The sequence below is a fragment of the Quercus suber genome, unplaced genomic scaffold (assembly GCF_002906115.3).
Source record: "Quercus suber isolate HL8 unplaced genomic scaffold, Cork oak 2.0 scaffold_125, whole genome shotgun sequence".
NCBI classification, from domain to species: domain Eukaryota; kingdom Viridiplantae; phylum Streptophyta; class Magnoliopsida; order Fagales; family Fagaceae; genus Quercus; species Quercus suber.
In genome coordinates this window covers 492,817-511,679 of record NW_027069589.1, presented here as the reverse complement: position 1 = coordinate 511,679, position 18,863 = coordinate 492,817, and the positions used below count along the sequence as shown (strand labels likewise).

The window sequence follows — 18,863 nt, the reverse complement described above, 5'->3', positions numbered from 1 at the left end:
GAAACTCATCGTCAACAGTCCCATCTGAGCACGCAACAACACAGCTCTCAGATAAGAACTACTTCACTGGGACCCACTGACACATTCCCCCACAAATACCATCGCACATTCCTACGCGCGCTTAACCGCGCGTTGTAACTTCCACATCAACCCACCCGATCTGATCCAACTCGATCCGACGGTCAAAAAATAAAAAAAACAAAAGGTCGGTTTGGTAAAGTACATAAAAAATACGTAAAATGTTGTTTAAAAACTAAAAATATAAATTTAAACTCGGGTAAATCTCAAATTGCAATCTAAAGTTTGTGAGTTTTTAGATCTTATACCAAAAATTATAAAACTTTAAGGCATAAAATCTAAACACTTTAAAACTTTAGAGAAAAAAATTCAAATAACCCTAAAATATAAGAGTTAAAATCTAAATTGGCTTAAAATCTAAACACTTGCAAACGTTAGGAAATAAAATATAAATTCTGAAACTTCAGACGTAAAATTCAGGAGGCATTTAATAGTATTATTTTAATAACATTATTTGTATCTTTTAAAAATATATATGATGAAAAAATTGTGTGAAAATACATTTAATATTATTTAAATACAAAAAGTAGTTGCGTAAAGTATCTTCCAAACACACCCTCCGTCACTGTCATTTGCAATATACCATTTATTTTATTCAAAATACAAGAACAATTTTTTTTTTTTTTTTTGGTCGTGAAACTATATTTGAATCTCGCATCAAATAGCAAAGTCTGTTTTGATTTATTTTTCTTCATTTTTTGATTTTGTGAATCTCTCTCTAAATTCTCTCTCTCTCTCTCTCTCTCTCTCTCTCAATGGATGGGATTGTGAAGAAAGAGAATATAGAAACAGCGACGAGGGCGTTACAGAGTAGTGGAGGAATTGGAAGCGCACCGTTTTTGGGAGGAGCGTTTGACTCGGTGATCGAACTCAGTAGTAGTAGTAGCAGCAGCAGTAGCAGCAGTAGTGAGTCGTCTGACTCGGACGACGGCGATGATAACGGTGGTAATGGTAGGAATGGGAGTGGCAACGGTGTCGTCTTGGGGAGGAGAGTGAGGGTTTCGAATGGAGGAGGAGGGGTGGCGATGACGACGAAGAAGAAGAAAAGGAGAGTTGATGAGTTAAGAGTTAGCAGCAGCAGTAGCAGCAGTAGTGAGTCGTCTGACTCGGACGACGGCGATGATAACGGTGGTAATGGTAGGAATGGGAGTGGCAACGGTGTCGTCTTGGGGAGGAGAGTGAGGGTTTCGAATGGAGGAGGAGGGGTGGCGATGACGACGAAGAAGAAGAAAAGGAGAGTTGATGAGTTAAGAGGCGTGATCGTACCTGCCGGTTTTCTCCAACAGCTTCCTCCTCCGGTGATGACGGCGGCGGTGACGACGACGGCGGCGGCGGAGGTTCCGGTTGCGCAGTCGATTGTGAAATGCTCGTCTAAGCAGTTTTGGAAAGCTGGTGACTATGAGGGAGCTCCGTGTTCCGAATGGGAATCTTCTACTCGTAATCTCTCTCTCTCTGGTCTTTTGTTTGGTTGACGAGAAAATTTGAAGGAAAAGAGAGGAAAGATATGATTTTTTATTTTGAATTGGATGTGAAATTGTGAATGTTGTTGTTTTTATAGTGATGAAGTAGGCTTAGTTTGGTAATTATTGTTGGCTTATTTGGCTGCATTGATTTCTTTTGTTTTTATTGGACTAATGCATGCAAAATGTTGAACTCTAAATGTTTTGTTATGGTAGGTTACAGCAAATTTGTAGTGTTTTCGAGCTATTTTCTCCAATTGGGAGTGAACATTAGTGGAATTCAAATAATGTGGGATTTTAAGATACGTTGAACTTGGATTCAAAAATAAAAAAGATTTTTTTTTTTTTTATAGGGGGTGTGAAGTTGTTTGTGGGTAGTCTTCTAAATCGGAAGACGGGGATTGTGGATTGGTGTTGCATGTGCATTAATAAATGTGTGTGCAATAGCTATGGAGTTGGGGAGTTTTGTTGTTGTGGTGTTTGGAGTGCTGTGAGTGATGCCGAGAATGGTGTATGATACGGTGAAGTGTTGGAGGAGGAGAAAACCGTTTTCTTTCTGAAATATGGTGTGGAATATAGTTCTTTCAGAAACAGACGAACTTTGGAGGGGCAATAACTCTCTGTAGAGATAATTTAAGTTTGGTTTTGTCTGCATTTTACTTTCTTACGTGTCACTAGATGATTGTAGAGCCCGTAATATTTATGACCTTATAGGTTTTTTGGTACTATAGTGTTTGATTTGTAGGGGCAGTTGAGTATAATTGTTTTACATTTTCTTTCTATGAATACATTTACTGGTTACCGATAAAAAAATGGTAGTTTTGAGTAAGTTCATTGTTTTTCATTACCATGATATGTAAAAGCAGAGCAAAGTTAGTGAAAGCAGTAGGTGTTATACTTGGCAAAGCAACGACAATATGATATTTCTTTTGAAATCTTCAGTTGGCATGGATCACGTCAGGGTTCATCCTAAATTTCTACATTCCAATGCAACCAGTCATAAGTGGGCTCTCGGAGGTAAAGCCTTCGAACCAGTTTTGCAAATGTGATTATGTTCCTCCTTAAAATGTGGGACATTGTGAGCTTTTTTTTTTTAGTTCACTAAGAGTTACTAGTTCTTTATTGCTCATTGAAATTCTATCTGCAGCTTTTGCAGAGCTTCTGGACAATTCTTTGGATGAGGTATTCTACACATTATATATATTTTTAATCATGCAATGGCAACACATGCATACATTTCGCACTTGTGGTAACTTCTTCATTTTGATGTCAGGTCTGCAATGGTGCTACATATGTTAACATAGATATGCTTGTAAGTAAGAAAGATGGGAGCAGAATGTTGCTAATCGAAGGTATTATTTTTTCTTTCTTTTCTTTGTGTTATTTTTTTCCCTTGCAGGACTTAGGACTCTCTCTCTCTCTCTCTCTCTCCCTCTCTCTCTTGTATGCATATGGGGAGATCTGCATCAGATTTTGTGTGCAATCAGTTTTCTTTGTTGGATTTTGACTGAGAGGTTCACCGTTTAATTGATAATCATAATTGGTGACAATTGGAGGTGAAATTGAGGAAGAAAAAGTACGATAGCTGGTATAATTAGGTTTTAGAGTGTGCCTTAATCTTGTGTGTTCTGTACCCAAAAGAGTAAAGAAGAAGACTTGTTTGTGTTTTGAATTAAGCATGGATGTTTGGTTTTTATGGAATACTGAGGGCATGGCTCTATAGAAAACTATTACACGAGAAAAACAATGAGCTGCAAATGGAAAGAAGTAGTCTGTTTATTAAGTGGTTAGACTTTTGTATCATGAGCACCACAATCTGTATTTTACAATTTCATTCTCCCCTTTCCCTCCTTCCATTGGGTCAAAACTCACTCATAAAAAAACTTCATGTTTGACATGACCGATTTGAGATTATGATTCTGATATGCCTTTGAATAGGTAATTCTTATTCTAGCTTACTTTCTGTGACCGCACTTGTCAATGCTGAAATCATTAGAAGTAGTCCCCCAGTCTACCATTTTTTTTTGGCTGAATAACCCCAGTCTAGCATTTGATGATGCTTTTTTACATGGTACTTTGCTTTTACTTGTAACAGTGTTGCTGCTTTGAATTCTTATTCAATATGTGTGTTACAAGTAAGGGTGTGCACAGTTCAGTCTGCTTTTAGGAGAGGTTTTTGGGCCACACCGTGAGGAATGGTATTCTTAAAATTCAAACTGTTGCCACACCACTGGGTCAAAATTTCAACTACATTAGTGGCCTTTTCTGTTGATGTGGTAGTCGGCTTCTGATGACTGGTAAGAAAAAGAGGGGAAAACACAAACCGTGAGAGTGAGAGTTCAAATGTTTCAAATCCCACAAAAATCTGTGAGTAAATCTGGAGCCAATCTAAAACTAAAGGTTCCATAACCCACAAGTCACAACACAGTTTCAAAACCCACAAATAAAAAATCCACAGCATTTAGAATCTCAGAAATCAGATTCAAGAAATGAAAAACTTTACCCTTTAGAGCAGATCTGGAACCCTTTTTCTTTTTCTCTGTTCTTGATAGGTCAAAGCCAATCTCTTTGATTTGAAGTTTGGAAGCTTTGCTTTCTTTGAGTTTAAATGCTGGATGGCGAACAGAGTTTGAGGAAGGCGGAGGTGGTGAGTGGCGGCTGGAGTAGAGGAAGAAGGTGAGGGAGGCGAGAAGGGCAAGTAGGTGAGAAGAAAAATTTGGGGGCTGAGTGTGAGAGTGAGAGTAAGACTGAAGATTTTTTTTTATATTTTATTTTAAGTATATATATACACATACACGCGCGACCATTGCGGTGTGGTATTTGTCAGAATTTTTGAGAGGGTACCGACAACCACACTGGCCGATCATTGATACCCCTAAAAAATTCCAGCCACCAGACTGTGCCGTCAGCAGAAGCCTCCAGCCTCCAGCGGTGTGGCCAGGTCAGCACCAGTTCGGTTTTTTATTTCGGTCGGTGGCTGTAAGTTACAAGGAATGTTTAGTTGTACCCTTCAAGTTGTTGTGATTTTCAATTGTTGAACGTACTGATTAATTACGTTCAGCCTTTATTATGCTCAGGGATACTGCTGCTTTTTCCCCCAAGTTAATGAGTAGGTCTATGTGGGATGATTCAGATATTTAGTTTAGGTTTGCTTTGTTATTTTCATAAATGTTAGATGATGTTTTAGTACATTAATTTTCCCTGCAATGCTATAATGACATCATTGAGATGTTTATTTTAGAGTCTCACTTTATTTCAATTCTTCGGTCGGTGGCTGTAAGTTACAAGGAATGTTTAGTTGTACCCTTCAAGTTGTTGTGATTTTCAATTGTTGAACGTACTGATTAATTACGTTCAGCCTTTATTATGCTCAGGGATACTGCTGCTTTTTCCCCCAAGTTAATGAGTAGGTCTATGTGGGATGATTCAGATATTTAGTTTAGGTTTGCTTTGTTATTTTCATAAATGTTAGATGATGTTTTAGTACATTAATTTTCCCTGCAATGCTATAATGACATCATTGAGATGTTTATTTTAGAGTCTCACTTTATTTCAATTCTTTTGCAGATAATGGTGGTGGGATGGATCCGGATAAAATGCGACAGTGCATGTCATTGGGGTATTCTGCAAAAAGCAAATTGGCAAATACTATTGGACAATGTAAATCACTAGTTCTGGAAGTGGAGACAAATTTGTGTATTTCTACTGTAAAGAAAGCATAGTAATTTCCTTTGTGTTTGTTTATCAGATGGAAATGGTTTTAAGACGAGTACCATGAGACTTGGAGCAGATGTAATTGTGTTCTCGCGATGTTGTGGAAAAGATGGAAAAAGGTTTGTGTTTTATTGCGTCTTATTGTTCTTTTTTTTTTTGCTTTTCCTGTTGTGGATAGAAAGTTATGCTTCTTTTACCTATTTAGAAAACAAAGCCAAATTAGTTTATTGGTAGATGACACAATTATGGTTGCCTTTGTCATTTTATTCTTCTCATGTATCCAATTCATTATCTTTTGTTTTTATTTTTGCTTTATTTGTTATCCTTTCTTTAACTTTGTTACTAATTGAGTCATTTATTTTTCAGCCCTACACAGAGCATTGGATTACTGTCCTATACATTTTTGAGGAGCACCAAGAAGGAAGATATTGTAGTTCCCATGGTAATTAATTCCCCCCCCCCCCTCCCCCTTCCTTCCGGTGGCCCTTGGCCACACTAACACAGATGTCCAGAGCTCTTTGAGCATCTGATGGCCCCAGGATGCTGGCTAGGATCTCATGAGTACTTGGGAACCACTAGCCAATCTCTTGGGGTATATACAAATCTAGTCATATAACTGTGGTTCGCATTATATCTACAAAATGTATATATCATTATGTAATATGTTAGTATGGTCACTGTAGCAATTATGATACCTTTGCACTTTGATCTTAATTGTTTTGCGGGTGAAATTTCAAGCTCGACTATGAAGGCAAGGAACAAGAATGGAACAAGATTATAAGGTCTTCTCCTGGTGATTGGAGTAAAAATTTAGAAACAATAGTTCAATGGTCCCCATTCTCCAGTGAAGTAGATCTTCTTCGTCAGGTGACTCTTTATACCTATGTAGGAGTGGAAATGCTTTGCATTATTATTGGTATTTTCTTCTCCCTATATCATTTTCCCTTGTTATATATAGAATCTCTTTTTAGACAAAAGCTAGGGAATTCAATGTAATGTTTGTAGGAAGCATAGAAACGTGAGTGACCATTGAAAGCTGATTCTTGGTCCCCAATTAAAAAATAGGTTGCAGATCATTGTTGATCCTGAAGCAATTTCCAGAGTTTCTAGTCATCTAAGAAGCCTCCATGAGCAAGGCAAAACATGTGTCACTGCTGACAATTCCTCAACCACTTGTTGGGACATGAAACATGCCTTTTAACTTATTTATCTTAATAAAGCAGATTAGTACATGCATCAACTTGGTTAACTTATGTTGCCAATGATCTGTAGGTCAAATGGCATTCCCTAGTGTTTATAATGGAGACATTTAGGGTTTGAATCCCTGATCCCCTCTTAAAATGTATATAAGAAGGGGGTGGGGGGGTGAAGCTTGGTTACCTAATGTTATTTTAAGTTTTAGTTGTGGGCCAGCATCAACTTGGTAATTTTCTTGTACTAAGAGTGGGTAATTCCGTATTTATTTTCATCACATGGTTTCGATTCTTTTGAAAAAAAAAAGAAAAGAAAAAGAGGGGGGGGGGTGGGGGGTTGGTAGGTTCTGGTATTTTATTGTTTTTGATAGAATGCTAGTTTGCTATCATCAAAGTTATCATGGTTTAGGCCATGAGCAGCAGTTATGTGTTTCTATTGTCATAACATGATTTAGATTCAGTCAATGCAGAATGTCATTTTGTGTTTCTGTTTTATTTTAATATGCTCTGCCAAGTTTCTTTTATTGAAATTTTAAATTACAATTACTCTGCAAGCTATTATTTATTCATTTATTGATCTGTGATTGATTGTAATATTTCTTAATAGTTTAACCTGATGAGAGCTCATGGCACGCGGATAATTATCTACAATCTTTGGGAGGACGACCAAGGACAGTTGGAACTTGATTTTGATGCCGATCCTCATGTATGTGTCCGATGTCCTTCATCTATTCATGGATTTTTCCCCTTTATTTGTTGATTGCGTTGTTTGAGCATAATTCTCATTCTAAGATTCTTATTATTTTTGTGTTATGTGATTTGGCAGGACATTCAAATCAGAGGTGTTAACCGAGATGAGAAAAATATACAAATGGCAAAAGAGTATCCCAATTCTAAGCATTTCCTAACTTACCGACATTCATTAAGAGTAATGTTTGACTTTCTAATGAAATCATCATTTTTTTTTTCTAATTGATGTTTGAATTTTATGATTTTTTAGCCTCTAGGAAGATATAATGTAGCTATTCACTTTTGTTTTACTGTTCTCTTATTGCATTTGTAAGATATCTGGTCTACTTTCCTCTTAGGCCTGTGTCATTTTTATCTTTACAAAATTGTCACATGCGGTGCTGTACGAATCAAAAGAAAGATGATATTGTTTAAAGAGATTGGAAGATGCTGAGGGAATGGAGAGGTGAAAGGGAATATTATGGATAAGTCCTATTTCTCACGGAAAAGGGAATTCTTTGTTTATGTATTTTCCCCCCATTTTGCTGTAATTATCAGAATGCCTTATTAATGGATCATTCATGGGGGAAAGGGAAAAAGATTTTTTTGATAATTATTGGAGTTTGTCTCCCCGAGTACACAGCACCCTGAAAAGTTATTCAACGGAATTGTTAAAAAACGCAATACCTCCTAATCAGATACATGCTGACATGCAGGAGAAAGCAATAAAAAAGCAGATCAATAGAGGAAGTTTACAGAAATTTGAACATCTCGAAATTAAGATAAGGTCAATTGGTGCATGAATGTCATACTTATCCTTAGATTACAATTTGAAACAAAATGGAAGAATGAAAAATGCAAAAAAAAAAAAAAAAAAGTGGAAGATATCATGTAGCTTGATTGAGTTTTTCCTTTCCTCAATCATTTATTTTCTTGTTGAATTTCTGTTTTTAATTATAATACCTTTTTCACTTTCCGAGTTAGTTCACAGATTACAGCATCGATTCCTATCTAAGGTTCTCCTAGCTTCGAATAATTCTCCGTGGGAAAGATGTGGAGCACCACAATATAGTGAATGACATGATGATGTCTCAGGAGGTTACATTACGCAAGTACCAATTACTTCAATCAGATATNTGGAATTTTTTTTTTTTTTTACAATCCCCCCCCCCCCCCCCCCCCTTTTTTTTCCTTCTCTTTCTTTAAGTTCTTTAAGATTTGACATCCTCACACAAACTGGATCCTTGCATTTGGTATAATGTCTTCCAAACCAAGTCTATTTTAACAAACAGAACCTTGTTGCTGTTCTTAAGTTGTTGTTTTTTTTAATTTTATATTTTTAAAAATATGTACTATTGGTTCTTTTATGTATGAGAAAACCAGTTGAGATGTGTTAACGACTGAAATATTAGAAAATTGAGGAAGGGGTGTGGAACACAAATAGGAACTTTTTGAAATGATTGATATATTAGCCTTGTGGCAATTTCTTGAAACAGTATTGTTGACCTTCTCCTTGCATTACTGCTGATTTGATAATTTCAGGTTTCATCAAGTTTTCTACTTCTTTTTGGTTTTTCTTTTGGCTTCTGTATTCTTGGAGTTTCTGCATCTTACATGAGTCTGTTTGAGGCATGATAGTTGTTTCATTGTCTGAAATTCAAAATGAGGTTCTTCTTGAAATCGTTGTTAAATAAGGTTTGTTTTTTGCCAGCCATTCTGGAGGCTTTGGAATGCTGCAGGAAGTGATGGTCGCGGAGTTATAGGTATTGTTTTTGCTTTGAAGTTTTAGATTGTTGACTCAAGCTCACTTCAAATGCACTTCATTTGTGCTTTGCAGGTGTATTGGAAGCTAATTTTGTTGAACCGGCTCATGATAAGCAGGGATTTGAGCGTACAACTGTTCTTGCAAGACTTGAGTCCCGGTTAATTCAAATGCAAAAGAATTACTGGTTTGTTTTTCTTGCCTCTCACTTGACCATTACTAGTTTTACTTGCAAAGCTGATATCTTCTTGTCATTACTAATGGCTATATTTCTTTTAGGGGCACTAACTGTCATAGAATTGGTTATGCTGCACGGCGTAATAAAAAATTTCTAGCTTCGGCAGACAGTGGTAATTTTATGAATTTCCAGCTTATTAGTTTTTTTTCATTAATTTAAGAACCAAATATGGTGCTTACTTTACTTATCTGGTGGTGAAATATTTCTAGAATGACACCTTTTCCATTTCTTACAACTGTCTGGCTTTGCAGAAACTTCTCTTGATTCCCTTCCCCCCCCATCTCAGTCAAAAAAGAAGAATACTGCCTCAAGCAGCAAGACCCCGTTTTCAAATTTAGAGAAATACTCATCACGGTTAAATCAGAGGTACGGACGAAAAGAATCAGAGAATTTCCAGGAATATGGGGATGGTCATTTGTCAAGTAAAGGGAAAAATAGAGTGAACACTCCTACAAAATCTGGAAAAAGACACAATTTTTCTGAACCATCATCACCTTCTGCAGAAATTGAAAGTGACAATGATGTGCATATAGATCTACCTGAGAAACAATCAAATGGTAGTGGTCATAAGGCATTCCCTGGTATAAAATCTTTTGGGAAAAGTGCCTTGCATACTAATAGAGCATCTTCAATCATGGATGATGCTGAATCTCAGCAAGATTGTGCATCAGGTGGAATAACTGTTCGTCCCTCCATGCAATCCCATTCAAAGGTAATTTTCCAGTCATTCTTTTTGAACTTATTTTGTGTTGAATTAGATGATAATAGAAAGTATGCTAATGCAGAACATTGCTTAATTGTTGCATATCTGGAGATTCTTCCAATGCAGAAGATACCTTTGTTTATCATTGCTAACTTCCATTATGTTCATATTTTTTATAAGATTTTATTAATATTTGATATCCAAGTGAAGTGAGGTGTCCTTGAAGAGATGTTTAATGCACCAACCACTTTAAAGGGAGGGTAGGGAGTTGTTACCCTTGCTTCATGTTGAAAAACGTTTTCCCCTGCACTTATAATATAAAATCTATTGAAGCTTTGTTGCATCTTAATATAATTTGTGGGCCATTATTGTTCTATTTGATGGATCTTTGGGTTTGAGTCATCCAATTGGTCGTCTTCTATATAGGTCAGTTAATAGAATCTGCAACTCTCAAAGATATGTCTTACTGTATTAGGTAAACCAATTTTACAGACAGTCTCTTTATGGTTAAAGTTCAGCATTGGTCTTATAGTTGATTAAGTCTGATGTGCTCAATTGCTCATTGTTATGAATCAATGATTCTAAGGTTTGTCCAGATGAGCATTACTAATGCCTGTGTTGAACTGGCAGGTAGGTGATGTTAATTGTAGTGCACCTTCACTTTCAGAACCTGATTTACGCACTGTGGAACAATTGAAAGAAGAGAATCAAGAGTTGAGGAAAAGGTACTCATTCTGTCACTTATCAAACATGAGTTATTAATGTTCAATGCAGTAACTACGGCATCATTATGCTCAAACTTAGCTTCCCCACCCCCCACCCCCCTCTCTTCTTCTTCTTCTTCTTCTTCTTTTTTTTTTTTTTCATGTGGTGTAGATTTGAGAAAAGGGAGGGAGAAGTTTTAGGTGAATTGCTGCACGATTTGCTGTCTGAAAGAGACAAGTGTAAATCTCTTGAAGCTCAGGTATGCGCCTTCTATCTTCGTAACTATGCTGGAAGACAGAATAATTTTCAAGTAGAAATGGCTCTGTTTTTTTCGGATGATGATTGAATGTCCTTGTACAAAATTTTTCAACTTGGATCAGTGCCTACCATTTATGCATCCAAAGGGAATTTTATTTGTTTTAAAATTTAGTTGGGGCAATTCCTGTAGGAGGTTTTTTTTTTTTTGAATCCTGTAGCAGGTATCATTTGACCTGGCATTCTCTTGTTTGGGGCTTGATCAAGTTTAGTAGCCTTCTGAATGACCATTTAATTGCACTTCATAATTACACTTGGGTTGGACTTCATTATGACAAATTTGGCAAGTGCCTTATAGTTCAACTGGTTGGCACCTCATGGTGTTTCTAGGGTTTCAATCCCCCCCTCCCCTAATTATTGAATTATCAAAAAGAAATGAACCCCACCCCCCCCAAAAAAAAAAAAGGAAGACTAAAAGGGACTGTGTACCAGAGTACCACTGTGGGATCTTTAGTATACAGCATCAGTTAATTTCTCAAAGCTTGCAATGTAATCATTTTCTTTTAATTAAAAAAAGTCCTTATGCTCTTTGATCAGCTCCTAGCGTCACAGCAAAAGATTGATGACTTGACCAAGGAACAAGAAAGTTTGATTGACATATTTGCAGAGGAGAGGGATCGAAGGAGAATGAGGAGCTAAAATTGAAGAAGAGGCTACAGGTTCAATTCCCAACCAAAAACAAAAAGTTTGGAATTGCATATTTGATTTTTGTTTGCGATAGTCCTTTTATTGCTTGTGAGGATTTCTCATGTGTAGAGCAACGTTGTTTGTGTAGGATGCAAATTCTACCATCGAAATGTTGCGTGACAAGATAAGGCAGCTAGAAAAAATGCATTCTTCTGTCAGCAAACATTGAAGAAGTCGCGTATAATGTATGAATAGATACTATGCCCCCTCTGCATCTTTGGCTTGGCAGGCACAAGGGTTTTATGATGACTCGGCTAAACATAACTTAAGCTTCCTAACTTAGATATAGTCATTCATTTTGTAAAGTTTGTTGACACTAGCCTTTGGTAGCTTGATCACCCCAATTGTTTTCTCGTAGGCTAATTGGTTAGTGTACAAAGGCAAAGAAAACAGAGACATGAGCCCTTGGGTTGTTATTTTGAGTTGCAAGTGCTGAAGTTGGTGCCAAATTTTGAATCCAAAACGCATGATAGTGCACTGATGTATTTAATATGTGAATGTAATTATTGGTAGTTCCACACAAAGAAAATGAAATGAGTAGTTTATGAAAGTTTCCATTACTGTATCAAGTATCTAACCAAAGTTTCCATTACTGTATCAAGTATCTAACCATCGCCATCATTTTCTTTTGAGTATAAATACTGATGAATGGTATTCCAATTTATAAATTGGCAAGGAAAGGTAAATTTTTATTTTTATTTTTATTTTTATTTTGGAGAGAGGTAAATTGATTGTGTGAGAGTGAGAGTGTGAGATTACTCAACAAGTTTACATTGAATCATCAAAGGCTCAGAGTAGGGAAATTAACTATTATAAAAGAGTTTTTGCAAGTCAAAGAAATCTGTTCTTGTAGTGCTCGACTGTGCGCCCATTTCCATCACGTAATAAAAGCTTTTGCTTTCAGTCAAACTGTGCAATCCAGGTCTAGTTGCTAGCAAGTGTTTGAACTTTGAGCTAGTGAAATATGAACGGAACATTTTATTTTTATTTTTTCATGACTTTTAAAAATGGATTTTACTAACGTGGCCCTAAGAGCACAAAATAGTATACCATTTTAAAAAAAAGTTTTATCGGGAATTAAAAAATTTATCATACCTTTTAAAAATATGGTTTGGTGTGATTAGGGTATGATAAAAGTGGTGTCGATAATGAAACAAAATATGCTGGTTGTGAATAATATTATATTTTCAATAGTACTCATTAATGCCAACATTTTGTCTATTGGAACAAGAATGTAGGAATAAGATTGTTTGAGTATATTTGAGGGTGGAGGGGGGAAGTTTCGGTGGGACCAAGGGCAATCACCCTAGACTTCTCCTTTTACACCTAAGTCCAAATAGAGTTGTAAATTAGTAGAGTTGAGTCAAGTATTTGTCATTTAATTATATTTTCAAACGAGAGTTGAGCTCAAACCTATCATCAAGCTCAAATTAAGATGACATGTTTAAAGTTGATTTATTATTTGTTGAATAAGTTCGAGCTTTATTCATGATTTTTTTTGTTTAGTATTTTTATTTTACCTATCAAAAGAAATTAATTTATTTTTACCCTATATAAATAGTAAAATGCCATAAGTAAAATTTGTTATTGCTTCTAAAACTGAGCACAGACCCGGCCAACCCGACCTGACCCGACCTGAAGGGTCTTGTGCGGGTTGAATGGATGCTTGGGTCAGGTTCGGGTCGGTTTCGGGTTCAACCTGACCCGACCAATCTAAAAAAAAAAAAAAAAAACCTAACTAATGTATCAGACAAGCACGAAACTATGGTTCAAAATCTTGTACTATTTTTAGTAAAAATATGATACAGACCCAAGAGAGAAAATCGCCTCAAGAGAGAGAGAGAGACATGTGTGTTTTTTTTTTTTTTTTTTGGGGTTATGCTAGAGAAAATAGGACTGTATTTATGATGATAGAAACAAATAAGAAAATGATAAAGAAAATAATACAGATTCCACTATTCCATACTCGTTAGTTAGACTTAACACCTAATTGGATAATGGAATTTAATATTCTTAATTTATTGTTTAAAGGGCGTTTTCAATAGTCTTTAATGAGTTTCCATTTATTAACTCTAATATTTAATATTTTTAATAGATCTTTCCGTAATTTTCAATGTCAAGTATTGATTTTATATATTGTTTTTATTTAAATAGTAATGCTCTTTTCTTGCAATATTTCCAAATATAATTTTTAACATAATTACAAAGCTCTTAACGACTTTCAATATATATTAGTATATGCGTGAGATAAAAATAAATTGAATTTGACTAAGCTTATGTTTTAGATTAACTAAATTTGTAAAGCTAGAGAAAATAAGACATTAATTTGTAAAGCAAGTCGTTACAACTTATTAATATTTCGTGTTTGCCACACGATGACCACATTTTAATTAACTGCAGAGGGAATGTACTAATGTTGCATCAAACTAACCTATTTGCTTCTATTCTTAGATAAGACTAGAATACATACAAAGTTAGTCAGTTCCCTTCATTTCACCAAATGACATTTTTTTTGCCTAATCAAGAAATTGTAAAAGTTATATTTAAATACAAACTAACCTATTTGACATTTTCCCGAAACTTTCAAATGTTGTTTTTATATATTGCTTTTATTTAAATAGTAATGGTCTTTTTTTGCAATACTTCCAAATATAATTTTTAGCATAATTTAGTTTATTGTAGCATAATATTCTAATGACAATACTTTCCGTCCAAATGAAGGTTAAAATGATAATAAAATAATTGGAATTAGCAAAAAAGGAATAACTCTAACAATAATATTTTCCATAGTGAAAGTCAAATAGTTGTTTAAAAAATATTTTATTTCAGTCCTAATTATATCAAGGATCTTGTTTCTTATTGGAAAGTATATTTCCAAACTAAGCCTAGTGCTGATGTAAATAAAAATGGTAAATTTTATTTTCTCATTCAATGAGGAGAGGGTCAAGATATACACAAGGAAAAAAATTGTAAAAGTTTGTTGCCTAATCAAGAAATCACGACAATTAGGCCTATACGAAAATAAATAAATTATTGAATTTAATTTTTCACATTAATGTAAATCACTAAATTAGTAAAATAATTTCAATAAAATATTGCCTAAACAACTACTAAATTTGCAAGTTGAATTTCTCTCTGTTAAAAAGGAATGTGTTTTGAATTGATTTTGAGAGTCCTATCAATGTAACGAAAGAAAAATAAGAGTCAGAAACACATGACAGATTTGGGATTTTGATTTCCATGGCACTGTTGATATTTTCATGTTGAAAATGCTTCTTGATAACTAAATAAGTAAAATAGTTTCAATAAAATATTGCCTAAACAGACATGCATTAACTTGATAAAAAAAAAAAAAAATTAACATTTATTATCATAAAAAGTGGACATCCTTCAAACATGGAAGTTTAAAAATAAAAATAAAACTATGACAACTTTTAAATGGCAAGTTTGAGTAATAGGATAAGTAATTTTTTTCCCATTAATAACTCATTAAAGTGGTGGCTATTTCAATGTTTCTTTAGGTCTTTCACAATTTCACCTTCACGCAATTTGGAAGGAAAAAAAAAAAAAACCCGACAATACCCGACAACACCCGACCCAACCTGAGACCCGTAATTTTTGGGTTGGGTTAGGTTTTTCCTTGATAAACTCGATTGTTATCAGGTCGGATTTTGGGTGGCAGTAAAACCAACCCGACCTGATACCAGTCCTAATTACTTCACAATTAGTAATTAAATTATAGTTTAACTACGGTAATAGTTATTTCTCAAACAAAAAAAAAAAAAACTATGGTAATAGTTATGCTTTGTATATAAATTATTTTGTTAACTAATCCATGCATAGAAAAAATGTTGTTAAATCTACAATAACTTCATATTCCCACACAAGTTGAAAACAAATGTATTGTAAAATGGTACAATCAAGCACAATAGAATTTTTATCGGCTAAAAATATAAAACAAAAGGATTTATTAATTCAAATATTCAATAGAAAACATTGGGTTATATTTTTGAGATTTTAATCTATTACAATTTTATGTTATTGTTAAATATATTTTAATATATTCTTCTTTTTTTCTATCACTTATTCTTTATAAAAAAAACAGCCATTTTTTTCTATCTTAATAAATGTTTTAAATCAATCCCGAAAAGTTGTTACAACTTACAAGTCAACCGCAACACTCTATTACAGGGTACGATTATTATTTTTTTTCTAAAAAAGGTAAATAATAATCTTATCAATGAGTAAAATTAAATTGAAATACACCATCTAAATCTGGTGTTAGTTTATGATTATCTAACCAGATATCAATATTTTACAATATTGATATCAATATTTGCTAGTTAAAATTGCTTTTCGAGTGAGGTTTGTCTTGTTACCCTTCCTCTTATTTAACCAAGCTGGTTGCCTTTCCCCTTGTATAGATTTATTTGTTTTAGTAATAGTGTTTTTATTTTTCATATTTATCCATTGAAGATTTAGTTGGTTGCTAAGAAATCAAAATATAAAGCATTATCCAGTGGCAAGTTTGAAAAAGACTAATTTTCTCCACTTTCTAATCAAAATCTTGGTTCCTCGTCGTGCTTTTCGAAAGTGACATGATGTCTTGTACCACTTTAAAACCCAATGTCGGTTGGGGCAATTGAGAGATGCAGGTTTGGGGGTTATCCAATTGTGTTTAATTTTGGAGTTTATGCCCTTAGAGGTGGTCGTCGTCGTTCATGGAAGAGGGGACAAGTAAAGATGGGAAGGGAAAAAAATTATAAAAAAGAGAGATTCTTTTTTAATTATTTTTTATGAGAGAAACTATAGAAAAAATAATAATAATTGCATTGAATAAAGAGAATAAAAAAAAAAGGAAAAAAAAAAAGAGCCTATCGTAACATTAAAGTTGTGAATCATGCTATGGTCGTAATTTTTTTACCACCTAATTCGCAAGTTTTTTAACACCACCGCACGCCTTTGGTGCAATGATCATTTCACAAGTATAAGTGTTTATAGGGTATTGGGGGGTAAAGAGCAGAGTTTAAGTCTCCAGAAGGAATCTTTATACACATAGATACTTAGATTAGGTTAGAGTATAATTTCTATCTTGTATGACAAAATTTGTAAAAAAATGAGTATTCTTTTTTTGAGATAAAATAAAAGAGTTTCAAGTTAGGTTAGAATAGAATTTCTATTTTGTGGCTGTTTGGATTCAACTAAAAGTGTCGTTTGCGTTTTTGTTTTGCATTTTTCCCTTTTTTTTTTTTTTTTTTTGGTTCAGCCCGCATTTATTGACTTTTTCATTGTGAACAGCGCATCCGTACACTGTTCACGGACCCACATATTTTATTTTTCAATAATTTTTTCATTAAAAATAGGTCTCACAGTACTATTCACACATTTAAAAATTATTTTGCTACAGTGTTTTCAATTTTCAGTTTTCACCTGTATCCAAACGGACACTTTATATAAAAAAATTTGTAAAAAAAGACTAAATATTCTTTTCTTTTCTTTTTTTCTTTTTTTGAGATAAAAAAAAAAAGAGTTTCAAGCTCAAATCTTTTACTTGACCATAAATAAATTTATTAATTGAACCAACTAACTAACAACTAACAATAATAATAATTACAGTTGAATCAAGCGTTGAAAAACTCCTCACCTCTGAACTTGCCCCATTAAACCGACATATTCATATTTGGTTCCTTGATATTGACCACCAATGCCAAACAATTTCAAGTTGACCCATCTTTGAGAGCCATAATTTTTTTCCCTTGGGACCACATTTTGTTGCGTGGGTAATCGTATCGATGTTACATTCATTCAATACCCTGAAAGGGAATGAATCCCATCTGTACACAAATACTTCGAAAGAGAAAAGGTTGTGGGCCTGTATTATAAAAATCATTCTCTAGTGACATTCAACGAATATCAACTATAATGCACTCAAACAAAAAATTCTTGATTCTCCAATCACTACCCATGTATCAAAAATGTGTTTATTATATGTATTAGGCCAGAAAATAGTATCTCCTGTATTAAATATATAAATCGTTACCCTATTTATAAAAACTCACACATTATAAGAGAGAATATGTATATAATAATTTATCTTCTTTTGCAGCCAAGTGCAAAATAAAAAAATAAAAATGGCTCAATTTGACTAATATTACTTTTTATTTTTATTTTTATGTATGTTCTAATAAGTATTATTGTTTATTTTTTTAAAAAAAGATGTTTATCCTATATTAGTTGTGTGTCTCTAGTATCCGCCGTTTATAACCTCAATTTACAACTACAAATGTTAAACCATTTTATAGTTGTACTTTAGTTATGTAAATATATATAACCCAGTTTAAAACACAAGTGTTACTATTTTTGTTTGTATTCTAATAAGTATTCAATCAAGTATTCAAGTTACACATGTAAATTTGCAAAATTTCTACCATAATCATGTAAAAATTTATATTGACATTATTTATTTTGCATTTAAATTTTAAAAATTATTTTACACATCCTAATGATGAATGAAGAGAGTAGATGGTAGTTGTTAAGTTGTTGTGTGTGAAGAAAGAGAAACAAGTAATATTTTAATGAAATATGGTTTAGAATCAATAATATAATGTGAGTATTTTTTAAAAAAGTAGTTATGTAAAATTAAAAATAAATAAAAGTTGTTTTTTATGTTAATATAAATAGGATTTTTTGAACCAAACTTATGAGTTATTGACTTATTGGGTATATTTCCAATTCTGTTATTTCTATGTACCTTGTGGGCCTACAGATTACAATGACGATCAAATCCGTACACGTACTATTTTGCTTTCTCGTTACATCATAGTGTAGACGTGTACTCTTATGTCACATGCCAATTAAAACAAAGAAATGAATTGCATTATTCTTTTTTTATTACTTTCAGTTTAACACACAAGTAGTAAAGAAAACTTAAAGTTACTGTTTATGCACCTTGTCCTAGACGTGGGATATATCAAATTTTGAGTTTATACGCAAATATCTATTCTGACCCAGAAAAGAATTTTGTGGTCAATGCAAGGATTTAGCATAGAAGAAGGCAATAGATATTGGAAATAAGTGTAAAATTGAAAAGAGTGTAAAATTGAAAAGACCTATGTGTGAGGAGAAGAAATTAATGAAACATTAAACAACATGTTGTAATTTAACAGTGAATGTGCCATTTAAGAAGGAAAAATGGCAAGTTGTTATTGACCGATATTGATTGATAAAAATTGGGGCATTTTTTTGTAGACAGGTATAATGGCCAAAATTGTGGTATATC

At 33.8% G+C, this 18,863-nt stretch overlaps 1 protein-coding gene across 1 annotated transcript; it reads left to right on the top strand.

Moving 5' to 3' along the window:
• The first annotated feature begins 1,168 nt into the window (after window positions 1-1,168).
• On the top strand, window positions 1,169-12,144 carry LOC112018803 (protein MICRORCHIDIA 7). Its single transcript, XM_065776000.1, is given in 22 exon segments — window positions 1,169-1,515; window positions 2,481-2,555; window positions 2,686-2,720; window positions 2,812-2,890; window positions 5,106-5,198; window positions 5,287-5,371; window positions 5,619-5,694; window positions 5,991-6,119; window positions 7,053-7,151; window positions 7,272-7,373; window positions 7,891-7,974; window positions 8,201-8,272; window positions 8,717-8,803; window positions 8,886-8,937; window positions 9,012-9,123; window positions 9,216-9,286; window positions 9,426-9,886; window positions 10,508-10,602; window positions 10,754-10,841; window positions 11,435-11,519; window positions 11,522-11,556; window positions 11,673-12,144. Coding segments are annotated over 22 exon segments (2,322 nt in total). The 5' UTR covers window positions 1,169-1,289; the 3' UTR covers window positions 11,754-12,144.
• Window positions 12,145-18,863: the final 6,719 nt, after the last annotated feature.